General features: G+C 45.6%; 1 protein-coding gene across 2 annotated transcripts in view; it reads left to right on the top strand.

The window, feature by feature from the left end:
* FGGY (FGGY carbohydrate kinase domain containing) overlaps positions 1–19,730 on the top strand; it is a 162,240-nt gene that overhangs the window by 109,349 nt on the left and 33,161 nt on the right. For both annotated transcript variants that reach the window (XM_044301317.1, XM_044301316.1), the window contains exon 14: positions 10,560–10,654. In XM_044301317.1, the coding sequence (XP_044157252.1) occupies positions 10,560–10,654 (95 nt within the window). The remainder of the gene's footprint in view (positions 1–10,559; positions 10,655–19,730) is intronic.

Here is a 19,730-nt window from a genome sequence, read left to right as displayed (position 1 = left end):
TATCAAACAACAATGATATTTGATAAATGTGGCAAAAAGGTAAGCCAAAGTAATGCCAAGCAAAACTGTCTTCAAATAGTCCTGTTATGATAAATCCCCCCCATGTGTCGAGGCCGAGGTGTCAGCACTGGTCAACATTGTATGTCCTGGTGGTTGGAAGAACAACGAGGAACTGGAATGACAGCAAGAGGAGCAGAGAGGAGAACCTCTGCTCAGATTGATCATCTGATTAGAAGAATGGCGTGTAGTCGTGCATTCTGTACTGCAAGAGGAATTGTCACATCCCAAGCCTAGGGCGGCAAACAGAGTCTACACAAACCGAAGGCGTCTGCATGACATTGGGCTACAAGCCAGACGTCCAGCTTCAGGTGTTCCATTCAGGTCATGCCACCGCTCTCAAAGGCTATCATAGTGCACAGCAAGACAGCAATTGAGGCTGGAATGGAGGTCTGTCCTCTTCAGCGATGAGCTCCGCTTGCCGAAGATTGGTCTAGAGACCACGTAGGCAGCGCCATTCACAAGGGAATGTCACACCAGTCCTACTTCCAGGATAAAGGTGTGAGGTGATATAAAGTACAGTAGTCGGACCCCTCTAGTCTTCATTTCAGGTACTAACAGCTCGGAATTACATTGATTTGATCGTGGAACCAGTGGTACAGATAATGCTCTGGTGTCCTAGGAACTGTTTTTTAAAAGGACAACGCCAGGCCACATGTTATACATGCTGCTGTTGGCAGCCTGCGTGTGCTAAACCTGCTACCATGGCCTGCAGTGTCTCTGGGATTGTCTCTTATTGAGCACATCTGGAACGTCAATGGTCAGCAATTACAAAGGGAGCTGCCAGCAGCAGATCTTGATCATTTGCATGCCCAAGTGCATTCTTCACACAGCCATTAATAACCTCATAGATAGCTGCCGAGGCGTGCAAGTGTGTGGATTTCTGCATGTGGCACTCATACTCCATTCTGAATAATTCAAGATGTTTTGAATATTTTGTTACATTTTGTATCATTTTCATATCATTAACATGTCTATCAAGCCTGTGATTTCCAGAATTTCATGACTTTTCCTTCTTGGAGTTGCAGTTTCAGTGTTGAGGAGTGTACACTGATTTCATGCAGTGGTTACACCTGTTCCACTCACACCTGATGGGTTAAAGCTACACCAATACATTGTGACAAATGCAGGACTTGCTGAGGAAGAGCTCTGCGTTCACAGCTGTATTGGTGCATGGAACGCCGTTATCTAAACACCAATGGAGCCCATTATAAGTCATTGGAGTCCATGACCATTTGCTTCCTTTATATGACAAAACCATCTTCCTGTTCGAAATGGAAGCCACAGTGCTGGTGTGAACATGGCCAAAAGTCTATTTCTATTCCATAACAGCAAGCAGAGATGTCAAAACACAAGTGGAAAAGCGCTGTATTGTTAGGCCATCTGTAAGACAATTGAAGATTATGCTAGCGCTAGTGTACTTATAATCTTAATTTTAGTAATGACAGGAGGCGAGTATTTTGCATTAAACTCTCTTTACTTACTCCACATAGCAGTAAAGAAACAGCTTAAAACAGTAACCAATCAAAATGCAATAGGAGGTAATATATTCTGAGCCGTGAGACTCCTCCTCCTCTTTCTCATGCGACATCACAAAAAACTGGACAAACTAAAGTCAATGTCTCTTGAACCACGAACCACCGAACGGACTCCTTGTCCTGTAACTGTAAGGCATGAAGAAAATCCGGAATGAACTGTAACCGGAATCAAAAGACCTTCTGTCCGCACTCAGATCTCCGTGAGACGAAGTCCGATCGACAAGAAGAAACTCCCTGAAGTTGGACCGGAAACCTCAAGCATTTATACTGAAAAACCATGTGAAATGGGTTAGGAACCGAAACTGAACCTGCTTGCAGGCATGACCCACATAAAATGACAGTAAATGACATCACTTAAAAGGATCTTGGCTGCTAAAACGCAAAAGGGAATGAAACCATATACTTACCCACGAGCACTTACCAAGGGTGGGAAAGAGGTGGGAAAATACTCGCCTCCTGTCATTACTAAAATTAAGATTATAAGTACACTAGCGCTAGCATAATCTTCAATTTTACCACATGACAGGAGGCTTCATATTTTGCATTTTTTAACGCTGATTCACAAGACACATAGCCGCCCCCGTGCTTGGACGAAAGTAGAATGTCCTGAAGGTAGACTCCCTCGACCAGTCCGCCGAATGTAGGATGTCTGTCAGAGAAGCGTCTGCCGAGAAGGCCGAGGAAGCAGCCGCCCCACGAACTGAATGTGCCCCAAAACAGGGGTCCACGCCCGCCAGAGACAGAAGCCACCGTATCCACCTGGCGAGTGTAGTAGTTGAGACTGGAACGTGAGGCCGAACGTAGGACACCAAAAGCTGTCCCGAGGCAGAAGTTCGAAGCGCGGAAGTGACCTCAACGTACCGAGTAAGGGTAGAAACGACACAAAGTTGCGGTTCTGAGGCAAAGAAGGGATAAAAGACCGACGTAGAGTTGGACTTGGTACGTCTAGACACCCGAATGGTAACTCCCTCCGGAGAGACCGAAAAGGCGTCGACGTCGAAAGCCCGTACGTCCGAAACTCGACGAAAGGAAACGAGGCAAAGTAACAAAGTCAACTTGGCCGACAGCTGTCTTAGAGAGAGGGAGGTATTAGTCGGCCAATCTCTTAGAAACTGAAGAACCAAGGCCACATCCCAGAGACGAGAATATCTGGGGCCCGGAGGTCTCTGCAACCTTATACCCCTAAGTAAACGGCAAACAAGTGGATCCCTACCGATTGGGATACCATGAGAGGGAACGTGCGCCGCCGTAATAGCGCACCACGTTGAGAGAACGATAGGAGCGGCCCAAAGAGAACAAATGTGACAGAAAATTCAATATGGCGGTCACAGGTGCCGTAAATGGATCGAAGTCCCGTTCACAGCACCAAGAGGACCAGGAATCCCAAGCTGATAAGTAACATCTTCTAGTTCCAGGAGCCCAGGAGTCCCATATGAGGTCTCTAGCTGCCTGCGATAAATCGCTGGTCTGCCAGGCTCCCCGGAAAGAGCCCAAGCCACCAGAAGGAGACGGCCCTCGAGTACCAGGGAATGCGGATTCCCTTTCGGGTCCGTGAGGAGCATCGAGAAAGACGGTAGAAGCAACGGATCGATGTAGGAGAGCTCCAGAAGGTCCGGGAACCACGGTTGACTCCGCCAAAGCGGAGCGACGAGCAGGAGAGAAATGCGTTGATTCCTCAGGAATTGAATTGTCCGTGCGATCATGCTGAAAGGGGGGAAGGCGTACGCTCCCTTGGCTGGCCACTGTTGGAGAAACGCGTCCACCGCTAAACTCTCCGGATCCGGTAGCCAGCTGAAGTAGGCCGGAGTCTGCCTGTTGTTGCGGGAAGCGAATATGTCCAGTCGGAAGGGGCCCCTCCTGACCGAGAGTCGTTGAAAGACCTGAGGATCCAATCTCCAGTCGCTGCTGTCCCTCCAGTGACGTGAGAACCAGTCTGCCGTCAGATTCGTCTCCCCCGGAAGGTATTCCGCCTTGAGTGAAATGTTGCGGGGAAGGCAGAAGTCGAAGATCTCCTCCGTCACCTCCGACAGTAGACGGGAACGGGCTCCGCCCAGGCGGTTGATATAGCGGACCGCCGAGATGTTGTCCATCCGCAAGAGAATACAGCAATGTGACTTGTCCTTCGCCAGACTGCGGATAGCGAACGACCCCGCCAACAGTTCCAGGCAGTTGATGTGGAGAAGACTCTCTTGAGCGGTCCAGGCGCCTCCTGTTGATCTGCCTCCGCCTGTCGCGCCCCAGCCCCAAAGGCTGGCGTCCGACTCCAAAACGACGTCGGGAGAGCTCCCGAAGATGGCTCGGCCGTTCCAAGCCTCCATGCTGTCTAGCCACCATCTGAATTCCTCCCTGACCTCTTCCGTTATCGGGATCGATTGATCGTAGGAAGGATTCCGATGGAGAAAGTAGGTCTTCAGACGTTGCATCGCCCTGTAGTGGAGCGGTCCCGGGAAAATGGCCTGAATGGAAGCGGATAGTAGACCTACGATCCGAGCCAGAGTACGGAGTGGAATGGAGAAGCAGCGGATGACTCTGCGCAATTCCTTCTTGATAGCCGCGATCTTCGTCGCTGGTAAGCGTAGTGTGCTGGACCTGGAGTCTATCTCGAATCCCAGAAACTGGACAGTCTGAGTCGGGGACAACTCCGAATTCAAGAAGTTCACCACGAACCCTAGGGAGGTCAGGAAGTCGACGGTAAAACGTGTGTGCCGAGTCAGTCCGGACCTGTCGTCGCAAAACAGAAGCAGGTCGTCCAGATATATAATGCACCGAATCCCTTGAGCACGAAGATGTGCGACCACAGGCTTCAGCAACTTGGTGAAACACCACGGGGCTGAACTGAGGTCGAAAGGGAGGCACGTGAACTGCCACGGCCGACCTTGCCACAGGAATCTGAGGAAACGTCGGCAGGTCAAGTGGACCGGTACCGACAAGTACGCGTCTTTGAGGTCCAGTCTCGTGAACCAATCTCCGTCTCGAAGGAGGTCCCTCAGAAGGTGTATGCCCTCCATCTTGAAGTGCCTGTATCGCACGTAGGAGTTGAGCTTTTTTAAGTTTAAGACTGGTCTGAAATCCCCGGTCTTTTTCTTCACCAAGAAAAGATTGCTGAAAAAGCCTCCCTGATCGTGTGCGGGCTCCACCGCACCCTTGGAGTGGAGGTCTAGTAGCTTGTTTGCTATCAACCTGTAGTCCTCTGCGGAGCAGAGAAAAGGATGTGGCAGGATCGACTGGTCTGGACGTCCCACGAAGTCTATGACGTAACCCTGCACCGTCTGGAGTATCCATGCGTCCGACGATATAGCCGCCCAGTTCTGAAAACAAAGGGAAATACGACCTGCTGTATGAGTGAGAAGAGGTACCTGCAACAGGTGACGACTTACCGGTGGAGTTGAAGCGAGCCCTGCCCCGGGCACGTGATCCACGACCTCTGTCGGCTCCTCTGGTGAAGGAGAAAGGCTGTCTATAGCCTGTTTCTGGGTAGAACGGTTGAGGCCTTTGAGAACTGGGGCCCGAAGGCCAGAATCGGCTGGCTGCTCGGCCTCTGTGGCGGCCAGCCCTTCCAAAAACACCCCTTTGGGAGTTGGCTCGGGAGACCCGCTTCATGGAGGTCTGTGCTTTGTTAAGCGAGGTAAAGACATTCACATGTCTATTGAGCTCCTTCAGAAAAGTCTCACCAAATAGCTTGCCCTGTGCCAGAGGTCCTAGTTCTTTGGTGCCCAATTCCACCAATTTTCCGTCAAGACGGAGTAATGCTGCTTTCCTCCTCTCAGAAGAGAGGGCTACGTTGGCGTTGCCTACAAAGCAGAAGCACCGTTGAGCCCATTCTCTAATGTTGTGAGCCCATTCACGAACCATATTAGCGTCAAACTCCTCTGATCGCGCTAGGGCATCATCCGCCAAATACAAAATGCGGGAAAGTGGACCAATGGAGTCCAACAGCTTATCCTGCACGCCGTGGAATGCCTTCTCAACCCCTTTGCGAGGGTCCCGACCACCCCTAGACATAAAGGTGGTCATGATCTGGTCGAACTCCGGAGTTTGCGCCACGAAGTCGGGTAACAGAGGGCGAGGGCATTCGGATCGTAAACGGTTGCGAACCGTTTTGTCCATAGGTTTGCGTAGCCATAGGTGCATAAACTTTGCTAGGTGATCCGGAGGCGTCCAGTCCCCAGAACGTGGGTGACGGATGTTTCTCGGATCGAAGAGACGTTGGCCGGAGGGGTCCAGGATGGTTTCCTCATCCTCCAGCGGTGGCGCCGAGTCGTCGGGTAGCTGGGCGGTGTCGAGAAAGGTGCCCTTTTGGTCACCGGAAAACGCGCCCTCATCTGAGCCCCAGGCGTCCTCCGGAACGTCGGAGTCCGCGGCCTGCCACGAGTCCAGAATATTCATGGAGGGAGAAAGCTTATCCTCCTCGTCCGAGGAGTATTGATGTTCAGGCGAGGGAGCGAGAGGAGACGGTTTGTCGCGCTTGGCGGGGGCCTTGCCCCTGTCCGGATTAGCAGAGCCCTTCTCTCCTTTCCAATGGCGTTTTTGTGGCCGAGAGTCGGCACGAACCTGTGACTCCGAAGCCTCGGAATCGTAGTCCTGTTGCGGTACCTCAGCGAGGTCATCTGGCCCATCAGCCGCCGTCATAATTCTGGAGAAAGCCTTCTCCATCGAGATAGCAACTGCCTCATTAATCATGGCCTGAAGCTGTGCAGCGTTCTGGTCCATTGTCCAACAACACCCTGGCACAGGGTAGTATAAAGTATATAGAGATGGTACCAGCAGTACCTATAACCCCAGCAGGGTAAATTGGGATTTTTACACTGGGCAGCACCCAGGAATAGAGGATGTATGTCTGACACCTCTGTAGCAGCAGTAATTTCGGGGCGACACCCCAAAGCCCAGGGAATGAACCCTGCAGTGGTGAGGCCTGGACAAACGGCCACAGATTTGAGAGCCCTGCCTGGTCGTCTGACAGGCTTATGCGATCCGAGCTGTGAAGGAGGAGAGACACAGTGAGGGCTCTGACACGGAGCACAATGGCAAATAGTAAGAGGAGATGGTTGTAATGGACTTACCGCAAAAACCGACCGCTGAGGACATGGAGTCTCTATCCAAAATGGCGGCCACAGTTCTCGCGAGACGCGAGTATAATTCCCGCCGTTGCCGCGAGCGAAAATGCGCGGCGAAAAAATCGCGACGCGATATTCGCAGATGGGGTGAACGTTACCCCTCACCATAATCCTTTGGGGGGGGGGGGGGGGGGTGCCAGAAAATAAATAAAATGGCTAGTAAAGCTTATCCTCCACGTCCGAGTGAGAAGGCCAGACAGGGACGGGAGACCAACTGAGGAGAAAATTTTTTGCTTGAGCCACAAACCCCCCAAAATGTAGTAGTAGACATTAAATATTACCACAAGGATAGATAGAAAAACAGTCAAATGGAAATACGTAACCCCAAAAGCCTTATAACTGGGAGAGCAGAAACTCTGACCTGTCTGTTTGATGGAGCAGTAAAGAAAGAGGAGGAGGAGTCTCACGGCTCAGAATATATTACCTCCTATTGCATTTTGATTGGTTACTGTTTTAACTGTTTCTTTACTGCTATGTGGAGTAAGTAAAGAGAGTTTAATGCAAAATACTCGCCTCCTGTCATGTGGTAAAATTAATAGAACCTGGAGTCTACATGTATCATCCTTACACAAGCCAAATGGAAACTAATCCTAAATCTGCCAAGGTTCCTCGCGTACAGAAGCCCTGGACATTTATCTCCGGCAATATTCTCCGCTCTGACTACCACAATACACAGATCTGTATCAGGATTTCTCATTATTCCCGACACGGACATCAAAGACGAGTCGTCTGACAGAACGTGTTGGTCATGAGCAGGGACTGATACGATGTAGAGTTTGTGGTCAGCGGTGATTTATGTGGCGCCACCTACGTCTTCACATCATCCGCCAGTGCTAGTTTCTTTGGAGGATGATGCCATAATCTTCCAGGTTAAAGGTCATTAAAACCTTCTTTCACCAAATGTTTAATTAACTTTAGTACAGAATAATTGTCGGATTTATTAGAAGTTGCTTCTGTGTTACAATTTCCTTGGGTTTAATGATCATTTGGTTGATGTGCAAGGACAGAGGTGAATAATGTCTGACAGCGATGATAGTGGTGAGTATAGCCTCAAAATGAGTCAGAGGCTGGTACAGCTGTAAAAAAGGAACCTAATATATAATGCTGAGAATGCAGCCTATCCATTCACTAGAGACCAGTGACATCACTGAGAATGCAGCCTATCCATTCACTAGAGATCAGGGGTGACATCACTGAGAATGCAGCCTATCCATTCACTAGAGATCAGGGGTGACATCACTGAGAATGCAGCCTATCCATTCACTAGAGATCAGGGGTGACATCACTGAGAATGCAGCCTATCCATTCACTAGAGATCAGGGGTGACATCACTGAGAATGCAGCCTATCCATTCACTAGAGACCAGTGGTGACATCACTGAGAATGCAGCCTATCCATTCACTAGAGATCAGTGGTGACATCACTGAGAATGCAGCCTATCCATCACTAGAGATCAGCGGTGACATCACTGAGAATGCAGCCTATCCATCACTAGAGATCAGCAGTAACATCACTGAGAATGCAGCCTATCCATTCACTAGAGATCAGCGGTGACATCACTGAGAATGCAGCCTATCCATTCACTAGAGATCAGTGGTGACATCACTGAGAATGCCGCCTATCCATTCACTAGAGATCAGCGGTGACATCACTGAGAATGCCGCCTATCCATTCACTAGAGACCAGCGGTGACATCACTGAGAATGCATTGGGTGGATGAGGATTATATATAAGGACTTTAGAGCAAGGATTTTTGTTTGGACAACTTTCACAGGTTTTGAGTATTAAGAGGGGTATGAGACAGGGGTGTCCTCCCCTCCCCCCCCCCCCTTCTCTTTGCCCTCGTTATAGAACCTTTAGCTATTAAGATTAGGCAGGACCAGCATCTTCGGGGGTTTGGAGTACGGGGGACAGAGGACAAGGTCTCATTATATACAGATGATCTTCTCATTTTTTGGGGGGATACCAATAAGGAACTGGGGTATGTTATGTCAATATTGGAAGAATTTGGCAAGTACTCAGGTGTAGTAATTAATTGGAGTAAATCGACTCTATTACCGCTAAGTGAGAGTGTGAGGGTTAAGGAGGAGAAATTGAGATTGCGGGGCCCTCTGGATAGTTTTAAATATTTGGGGATTCAGATTGCAAGTGATCCATCTAGATTTAGTGAACTTAATCTGATCCCGCTTTTAGGTAGGATCAAAGGTAGAAGTAAGATATGGAATAAGCTTCCTTTAAGTGAAGCAGACAGGATAGCTCTGATCAAAATGGTTTTATTACCTCAATTACTGTAGCCCCTGCGGAATTCCCCCATTGTTCTTGGTAATAAGACTTTTAAAGAAATGGAAAAGCTGTTTAATGAGTTGATATGGTCAGGAAAGAGAGTTAGGAAAACGTTTACTTGGTTTACTAGAGCTTATGAACCCGGGGGTTTGGAAGTTCCAGATATGAAGTTATATTATCTTTCAACAAAAATTGCATTGATAATGAACTGGGAGCAGGTCGACTGTTTGCAATCTCTCGAGAGGAAGAGTGAGGGACCTATGCCTAATAGTAAGGTTGGTGGTGGAATCGTGGGGTGCATTGAAAAGATATTTAGGATTAGAGAGTATTACTAGTATTTACTCCTCTATGGTATAATAATTTACTGGGAGACTTTACCGGCGGTGGAGTGACTAAGCATTGGATTAGTAAGAGAATCTGGTTAGGCAGAATTAGGTGGGAGCATTGGGGAAGATAGAATGGCTTTTTTTAGGAATACCAAACTACTCAAAATCTTTAGAGAATTGAGGGATAAGAAGGATTTAATGCTATGTTCACATGAGGTGATGACACAGGATGGAAGGGTACTTATAGGATAGTTTCAGCGTTATATAGGAAATGTAGGGAATTGGTTAGTGAGAATATGATTGGCACCAGTAAGATTACATGTTGGTCCACTCACTGATGAACAACGGAAGGGTTTTTGGTTGGCGACTAGGTCCCTGAGAAACCCCTCTCACAGAGTAACGCAATTCATGATTTTGCATCGTCTGTACGTGACCTCGAGTTGGCTTCATAAATTTTTAACTCATACTCCGGATATCTGTCCGAGATGTGAGAGTGTAAAGGCGGATATCGCCCACATGCGGTGGCGTTGCCCGAAGATACAACCATTCTGGCAGGGTCTCATACAGATGAGTGTAGATATACTTGGGGTTAAACCGTCGCTTTCAATTCTTAGTTGTGTTTTGGGTGAGCTTCCGTGTAATTTGTCGAAAGATATGGAGTATATGGTACAGAAGTCCCTTTTTATGGCTCGTCTAGTAATTGCTAGGAAATGGATGGGCTCTGCTGTGCCCACGACTAGGGAACGGATAAATGCGAGGACTGTAAATAGGTCTGTCGAATAAGTGGGCTATATTATATAAATAAGGTGCCTGCGATCGATTGTGGCGATAATGGGAGAGGTTCACCAATAAGACTTAAATCAAAGAATTATAAAGGGGGAAAAAAAAAATCTTCTTTTCTTATTTTTCTCTTCCCGCTGCCACGGGGGAATTGTCGTGGGATATATTTGTGTGAAAAAATATTTGTAAATTTATAGGTTTGGGGGGATTATTATACACACTTATTTTATATATGTGGGGAACAAAGAAAAAGGAAAATATTTATATATGTTTGTATGAGATTGGTCTGTTTCATATTTTTTGAATAAAGAAAAAAATAATAATAAAAATAAAAATAATGCATTCTATCTGTACCTATCCATTTGGATGTTTCTTAGGGTGTTTTTATACATTGAATCCATTCTGTATCATACTGTGCAATAAACCCCCGTTTTACTGAGATCCGTGTTTGTCCTGTACAGGTCTTCCAGTTGTTTTATCCAGAGAGGTGGAGTCGGTTCTTGTAGGAGCTGCCATCTTAGGAGCCTGCGCATCGGGCGATTTTCCATCCATTGGGGTAAGTAACTGGTTCCCAGTAATCACCTGTGTCAGCTCCTGCCCATAGAGGTAGGTTTCATCAAGTGAGGTCTCCTTTTTTAAAGGGGTTTTCTGGTTTTATAGATTCAGCTGAATTGAGTTCATGCAGGAGGGGTCCCCTGTTGACCTATTAGCCAAAGTGTAGAGTGGTGGGTGCTCTGAAGGATGTGATGCTTCATTTCTCCTGTGGTGGCGCTGCTGGGTAATTTTAACCCTTGCTGCCAGACCCACAATCACAGCAATGGGAGACCACAGGGGCCCACTGGCCAGTAGACCCTACAGGGAGATTTCCTGGTGGACCGATGCTCAGGGGGGCTGCCCGACCCCTTTTCACGGCTGCCGGCCAGGAACATAACAATCTGATACTCTCAGCATTAATTAAGGCATGGAGCATTAGGACCTGGTGGCCAGGTGCCCTCCCGAATTCAACTGTATCGCCATCCTCAGGACAGTGATACGGTTGAATACTGTGGCTTGGGTGGCGGTAGTATTTTGTGCTGTACTGTGGTATTTGGATCTGCTGGAGCAGTATTTTGCGTTGCACTACGGTATTGTTATCCGCCTATCCTCAGGATACGTCATATATCAGATCGGCGGGGGTCCCACACCCCGCACCCCCGCTGATCAGCTGGTTGAAGAGAAGGCCGCACGCTGTGCCAGAGCAGCCTTCCCTGCATGGTTTACCTGCTCGCCATCGACATCGCAAGTGTATGGGAAGGAGCCGTTCTACTGAAGTGAATGGGACGGCTTCTTATAATTACACCGGCTCACTGCTGCGATGTCGACAGCGAGCAGGCACAACGCACGGCCTTCTCTTCAACCAGCTGATCGTCAGGGGTTCCCGGTGTCGGACTCCGCCGATCTGATATTGATGAGGATACGTCATGAAAAAAAAAATCTCGAAAAAAACCCTTTAAGAACCAGCAGAATAAAGAGCACAGCTCTGGAGTGTAATAGACTGTAGCCGAGAATCGGTCCAGGATATGTAATGTAATCTTTGGGCAGTTCCGACATGGTGGGAGAGTTGTGTGTCGTCCTCTTTTCTGGGCGCAGTATTTTCGATGTTGAGGGGGTTGCGTTAGGTTAGAGATCTGGTTTTGGGTATATCCTCTAATGTGATCGCTGAGAACCTTCCTCTGTGTTTTTCGTCTATGATTTGTTTATATGCAGATTTTTCTTTTGCGCTGGTCGATATAAATGAGAGCAGATCTGCGGTGTGCAAAGCATCGGCAGGAACTTTCCATAAAATAAATGCTCGTATATTAAAGTGGATTGGTGGTTAGTGCTGAGGAAATGCAACCTGATTATATAATTCATGAAAATTGGTTCACACCTTTTAATTACAAATATCCATCTATACATTTCTATTAACCCCTTATATGTAAGGGCTCATACGCTGCTCATACTCATCCCCCGGCGCTCCTGTTCCAGTGTCTCCTTCCTCTTATCTCTCCAGACACAAGAATTGAGTGGGTGAGGTGGGTAAGCCTAGAATGCAGGATGGAATGTAGTGAGTGCAGCTCTGGAGTATAATACAGGATGTAACTCAGGATCAGTACAGGATAAGTAATGTATGTACACAGTGACTGCACCAGCAGAATAGTGAGTGCAGCTCAGAAGGGTCCCCTTCTCCTCATGGGCCCTTGTGTAGCTGAAGCGGCTGCACAGATGGTATTCAGCCAATTACTTGTGTTCAGCAAGGGCCCCCTGATTTCTGGGGCCCCAAGAATTAGTTTGACTTATGTGGTGGTAAATTCTGCCCCTGAATGTCCTAGTGATAATGTTTGTGTGTAATTATCATTATTCTTGGATTGTAATATTAATATTACAGTCTCCAGTTAGAAGTGCAGCTTCCCCTTTCTGGTGGTGTCAGGTGTGATTGTGCAGAGCGTGCTCAGCTCTGACTGGACCATAACGTGTTTTCTTTTCATGTTTATATAGCATTGCGTTGCGTGCACCTGTTTAATTTCTCCAGGATATTGCTGCGCTGAGCGTGGACTCCATAAATCACCGGGTGCAGGCGCATTAGGTGTTATTAACAGCAACCTGGACGACCCTCTATTACTGCTCCCCAGCCGCCCCAGGACAACTACTGAACTGTGTGGGAGGAAGGGGGCCCCCGAGAGGCACGCTCAGAATTTAACGCTTCTGTCCTTTTTCATAATGTCCATCGTTGGGCCCTGGCTACGTTTATGTTTTCTCACAATTTCAGCATAGATAATGCTACCCTATATTGCAAATTAAGTAGAAATCTAAGTCTCAACATGTTTTTGTGCAGTTAGGTAAATGTTTTTTTTTATGGCACAACTTTTTGGAAACCTTTTGAAAATGATTGCAATCTATGTAAAACATTAAATACTGATATTCTTTCCATTCTTCACATGCAGAGCAGCGCTCAGAATTCTGCACATTTTCTGCATATTTTAGGACAGTTTTTGAAAAACTACTTTTTTCACAGTTTTTAAAGCAAACCACAGCAGGTACAGGAAATAGAGTCCCGTGACTCATTGACACTTTGGAGGCACTTCCCGTTGAGTTGCATACATTAGCCGTGTCTAGAAAATGGGTTTTACAATTCATCTGTCTTTTGTACCCCTTTGAAAACAATCTTTCTTTTCATGGGTGGTTAAAAATAAAAATGAAAAGTCCACAAGATCGCACTGGGCCACTAGAGTACCACAAGATCCATGCTCATCTTCTATATGGATATACAGAGGGACCTCAGAATCATTTCATTTACATAATTGGGGGTCAGTTAAACACCCATTTGGATGATGAATTTGTGATCCTCATTACCAGTAGACAGAACAAGTCCATACTCAGGTCCAGCCCCGGAAGACCAGGATGGAGCTCCTCGGGGGCGGGGCTATAGTGCATACAGCGGTAATTGATTCTCCATTTAATACTATATATGAGTTTCTCTGTGGTCTGCTGCAGTCTGTGCAGACTTTAGGGGGTATTCTTACTTTGGGATACTATTACCTTGTGGGGGTATAAAGAAGGAGATAATCATTATAAGGGGACACAAAGTGCTTATTACAGTATAGGGGCACAAAGTAGAGCAATATTACTGTGGGGCACAAAGTGGGTATTATTACAGAACAGGGGCATAGAGAGGGCAATATTACTATGGGACACGAAGGGGACATTTTTGCTATGTAGTACCTCAAAGAGGGCACAAAGGCAGTATTATTACAGGGTGGGGCATAACGAGGACAGTGTGGGGCACAATGTGTGTATTACATAACAGGGGCATAGAGAGCAATATTACTGTGGGGTGCAAAGAAGGCATTATTAATTTGCCATGTGCACCTTTTGGGATTTATTACCATGTGGGGGTACTAATACATTGTGGGCAGAAAGGAGGGCACTGCGAGAGGCATTGGGGATAGCAACGGGATGGAGAGTCGTGTGCAGCTAGGAGGTTCCAGGCTAAACCCTTGCACCAGCGTCCATAAGCCTTCCGCTATGCCCCTGGCCCCAAATTATGTAGGTAAGATTGGCAGACTGGATTGTAAGCTTCTGGGGACAGTGGCTGCTGTGAGTGCGGAGCTGCAGGGTAGGCTGGAGGAGCTTGTACAATAACAGCTCGTTAGACTCTCTGATTCATACCTTTAACCCAGGTTACACTGTGACTAATTGATGACGAGTCGCCCAGAACCTGCGTGTGGCCTGAGGTTACGTTTCGCCTGATATTTGGAATATATCATCACATGTGTCTTCAAAACCTCATTTCATAAAATTACTGTAAAAATAGAACAAAGCTTGATGCACCCGAGGATCGGCCATGAGCTCATTAATCCCTAATCCTGACACCGTTACTTTGGAGATGAGGGAATCTTCCAAGATTCGGTTCGTTTCAGATTTGCAGAATTTTTCAAAAAGTTTGGTTCGGGTCCGAATCTATTCGTTCTGAACCAAAGTTGCTCCAAATGTCCTGGAAATTGTATATAACCCCCTCTAGTCCTCTAAAACACAGATTTTTATTTTTATGAAAAGCTCCTATCTCGTTTCGTTAATTTTTTACAGATTTTTTCCTTTTTTCCTCGCCCGTGCCCTCAGTCTGATACAACGTCAGGTGTCACTGTATCTACTTTTATCGTTACCGCCGCAAACTGTCGTTATTTCTTGTCCGCAACTGACTGCAAATACCTCCTGTCTGGTGGTGACAGAACGCTATCCATTGCTCATGCTCTGGGCGCCGTTTTACAAGGTTCGCGTGAATCGAACCAGAAAAGATTCGGGTTCGATTCGGTGCCTAAAAATATAGGAGATTTGGAATGAATCTGTGAATAGATTCGCTCATCTCTAGTTACTACGTATAGACGGGATTCGTTAGGAATACAGTGTGCAATGTTTTACTAAGCCAAACTCATTAATCGTAAAGATTAGAGAGTACCTGCGCGGTGAGGGCACCATCCGCTGCCTGCATCACTGACTTCACACCGTCGGATCTGCATGGGATTAGCTCAGAGGAGGACATGGGCTTGAATCCAACCACGGGCAATATCTACATGGGGTTTGTATGTTCTCCCCATTGCAATGGTTTTCTCCTTCACCCCAAAAGTATATCAGTAGGTTAACTGACTTCTTATAAAATGATCCTGTGTGTCTGAGGTGCAGTGTGGATGGTGAGTCCCATTGGGGACAGAAGCCAACGTGAGTGACAGCATTTTCAGCACAGCACCTCAGAATATGTAGGTATAAGCAACAGAAATCAGTAGCAATTTCTTAGTACAGAACTTATCAAAATCGGTCCTTTTAGTAAGTTCCTGCAGTACCACCGGTGCACACAGATCAACGACACTTATGTAATAGGCGCATACTATTTGTTCGCTATTTCAGGGTGCATTTAATATACACAGTGTTATCATAACATTAAAAGTGAATAACATTAATTATCTTATTACAATGGCACCTGTCAAGGGATGGGATATATCAGGCAGTAAGTGTTGATGTAGTAGAAGCAGGAAAATGGGTGATGATAAGGCTCAGATTGACTGTGACCAGGACCAGGTTGTGATGTCTGGGCAACTGGGTCAGGACATCTCCACAATGGCCGGTCTTGTGGGATCTTCGTGGTATGCAGTGGGTTAGTACCTGCTAAAAATGGTTCAAAGGGGAACAATGGATGAACTGGTGGCAGGGTTATAGGCGTCCACACATGGGGAGCAGAGGCTAGCTACTGTGTCGAGCTGGTAAAGACACACAGGACATTGCAGCTTGCTATATACGGGGCTGCATAGCCAGAGAACGGTCAAAGCGCCCATGATAACCCCTGTCCACTGCCATAAGCAAATACAGATGGGCATACAAGAACTGGATCAGGATGGAGCGATCTGGTCTGATGAAGTACATTACGATATGTGGGCGCCGCGGTTGGGTGCGTGAGCGTCACTTACCTGAGGAGATGGCACCAGGTGCACCATGGGAGGAAGAGAAGTCGGTGGAGGCAGTGTGATGCTCCGGGCAATGTTCTGCTGGAAACCTTTGGTCCTGGCATCATGTTAATGTGACATGTATTACCTACCTAACCATTGTTCATGGCAGTGGTGCCTCCTTATGGTGCCCTCTTTCAGTAGTATAATGCCCCAGCCTCAGTGCAAAAACTGTCAGGAGAAATAAGTCAGGTGCAAGGCCGCGCCAAACAATTCCCAGGATTTATAGGATCTGCTGCTAATGAGCCAGAGGTAGGTCAGAGAGAAGGTGATATACAGCATTAACCTCATGGTTTTAATGTTATGGCTGGTCTGCATATTGGAGTGAATCTGTCAGTAGTTTTGACCATGCTAAACCGCTGACTGCACAAAGTAAGAGATAGGCAGAGTAGTACAAAAATAGGTTTAATAGATCTTTTATTATCAGGAATAATGAGAATATGAGTAGAGTTGAGCGAACCCGAACTGTAAAGTTCGGGTTCGTACCGAACTTTAGATTTTTCGGCACCCGAACATTTATGTAAAAGTTCGGGTTCGGTGTCCGACGATTTTTATGGCGCTTTTTAAAAGGCTGCAAAGCAGCCAATCAACAAGCGTCATACTACTTGCCCCAAGAGGCCATCACAGCCATGCCTACTATTGGCATGGCTGTGATTGGCCAGTGCAGCATGTGACCCAGCCTCTATTTAAGCTGGAGTCACATAGCGCCGCCCGTCACTCTGCTCTGATCGGTGTAGGGAGAGGTTGCAGCTGCTGTGAGGGAGAGATCAGCGGAGAATCTTATCAAGAACTGGTTTATGTACTCAGCGATCTTCAGCAAATCGGCCAGATTTATCATTACTCTGACAGCTCACTCCACTTTCACATATAGCTAAAGTCAGATTTATGATCGGCCCTTTAAGACTGTAATAAATTTGGTTTGACGGTAGCAGTTTATCAGTCAGTAAGCAGCTTTACAAAAGTTGCACGTCTTTACGAAAAAGTCGCATGTTCTATTAAAAAGTCTCATAAGATAAGCATGGTCCTCACTGGAGTGAAATAGCGAATTTTTTTGCCACTTTTTTGCGACTTTTTAAATAGTCCCAATAGTAAATCTGTCTAGAGGGTCATTTACATAAGAAAACACGCCCACTTTCAGAAAACTGGCGAGCATAGTGCAGAGCAGAAAAAAGTCATAAATTTGTGCGCAGTTTTAGCGATTGCACAAAAATTTGCAACTTTTTCATTAATCTGACTTGAGCTAATGATAAATCTGGCCTAATGTGTTTTGTGGGTGCAGTGCACAATTGTTTTAACCCGAACATCCAGGTGTCCGCTCAACTCTAAATATGAGCTTTTATTCTATTAGAGTCTGCCACTTACTGGAGGTGGAACATCATTGAGAAGAGCTCTCTGCACCGAGTTACCTCACTTCACCCCCTTGTGCTCTGAGTGACAGCTGTAATATCCGACAGGGAGACGACTTCAGCTGTCATTCAGAATAGAGGAGATGGGAAGCAGCTAGTGAAGCTCCACCTCCTGGACACTTGTAGAATAGTACTGCTCTCCTCCGACCATACCTGTTACTGGGAGGAGTTTGCTGACAGATGCTCTTTAATAAAGAACCCATTTCCAGCCATAAAATCTACTTGTGGAACTGAGGATGTTGTACTGCATATTGTTTCACAACGAGTATTGTGTAACACATGAACAATCAGTTCTGTTACACAACATCTGCATTACCTTTGTAACAGGAGACGGATTGCAATACAGAAGAAGCTGCAGCAAAGAAAAGTCAAAGTTCAAATGAGACCACAATGTTGTCTTTATAGTGTTAAAGAAACTATTCACTCAATGAAGGACAAAGGCATATTCTATGTTCACCATCATATAACCAAGTGCAAAATAATAATTGTAACTTCTATAATACTGACTCTATGTAAAAGATTATAACTACTATAATACTGCTCCTATGTACAAGTATATAACTACTATAATACTGTCTCCTATGTACAAGAATATAACTGCTATAATACTGCCTCCTATATACAAGAATATAACTACTATAATACTGCTCCTATGTACAAGAATATAACTACTATAATACTGATCCCATGTACAAGAATATAACTACTATAATACTGCTCCTATGTACAAGAATATAACTACTATAATACTGCTCCTATGTACAAGAATATAACTACTATAATACTGATCCCTATGTACAAGAATATAACTACTATAATACTGCTCCTATGTACAAGAATATAACTACTATAATACTGCTCCTATGTACAAGAATATAACTACTATAATACTGCCCCTATGTACAAGAATATAACTACTATAATACTGCCTCCTATATACAAGAATATAACTACTATAATACTGCTCCTATGTACAAGAATATAACTACTATAATACTGATCCCATGTACAAGAATATAACTACTATAATACTGCTCCTATGTACAAGAATATAACTACTATAATCCTGCTCCTATGTACAAGAATATAACTACTATAATACTGATCCCATGTACAAGAATATAACTACTATAATACTGCTCCTATGTACAAGAATATAACTACTATAATACTGCCTCCTGTGTACAAGAATATAACTACTATACTACTGCTCCTATGTACAAGAATATAACTACTATAATACTGCCTCCTATGTACAAGAATGTAACTACTATAATACTGCTCCTATGTACTAGAATATAACTACTATAATACTGCATCCTGTGTACAAGAATATAACTACTATAATACTACCTCCTATGTACAAGAATATAACTACTATACTACTGCTCCTATGTACAAGAATATAACTACTATAATACTGCCTCCTATGTACAAGAATGTAACTACTATAATACTGCTCCTATGTACTAGAATATAACTACTATAATACTGCCTCCTAGGGACAAGAATATAACTACTATAATACTGCTCCTAGGGACAAGAATATAACTACTATAATACTGCTCCTATGTACAAGAATATATCTACTATAATACTGTCTCCTATGTACAAGAATATAACTACTATAATACTGCTCCTATGTACAAGAATATAACTACTATAATACTGCTCCTATGTACAAGAATATAACTACTATAATACTGCTCCTATGTAGTATTATAGTGCTTTTTCAAATGAGCATGTCCTGTGTGGAAATCACAATCTGTGTGTAAGCGTGATTCCCTGTTATGGACACTGCCCGTTTCTGTGTAATGATTTATAATGCTGTGTGTCTCTGCATGACCTGTAAACTGAAAGCAGGAGCAACCTGTAGCACTGCTAAACGTAGAGGGGTAAGTGGCTGCACATACTCTAAGGGGTCAGGGAACAGGTGAGTTTCGATGTTTGCCTGGATCTGCACTTTAATAGATGGAGTGGTTGTGCCAGGTTTGAGGCAGATTACAGATATTGGTTATTGCTAGTCTGAGCATAATCAACAATCATACCGGTGCAGACATATTCAGTGTGCAGCTGGACCCCCACCACTATGTGCCACCATTGGGCCTTAACCCTGGTACCACTCATATACAGGGCCTTCTTCGGTCTCTGCCCCTGGATCATACAGTGAATGTGATCTTCTCACATTATCCTTTCTGTACATAGACGTGTA

The sequence above is a fragment of the Bufo gargarizans genome, chromosome 7, assembly GCF_014858855.1.
Source record: "Bufo gargarizans isolate SCDJY-AF-19 chromosome 7, ASM1485885v1, whole genome shotgun sequence".
In the NCBI taxonomy this organism is placed as follows: Eukaryota; Metazoa; Chordata; class Amphibia; order Anura; family Bufonidae; genus Bufo; species Bufo gargarizans.
Note: the sequence above shows the minus strand (reverse complement) of the source record. Positions and strands in the feature narration are given on the sequence as shown.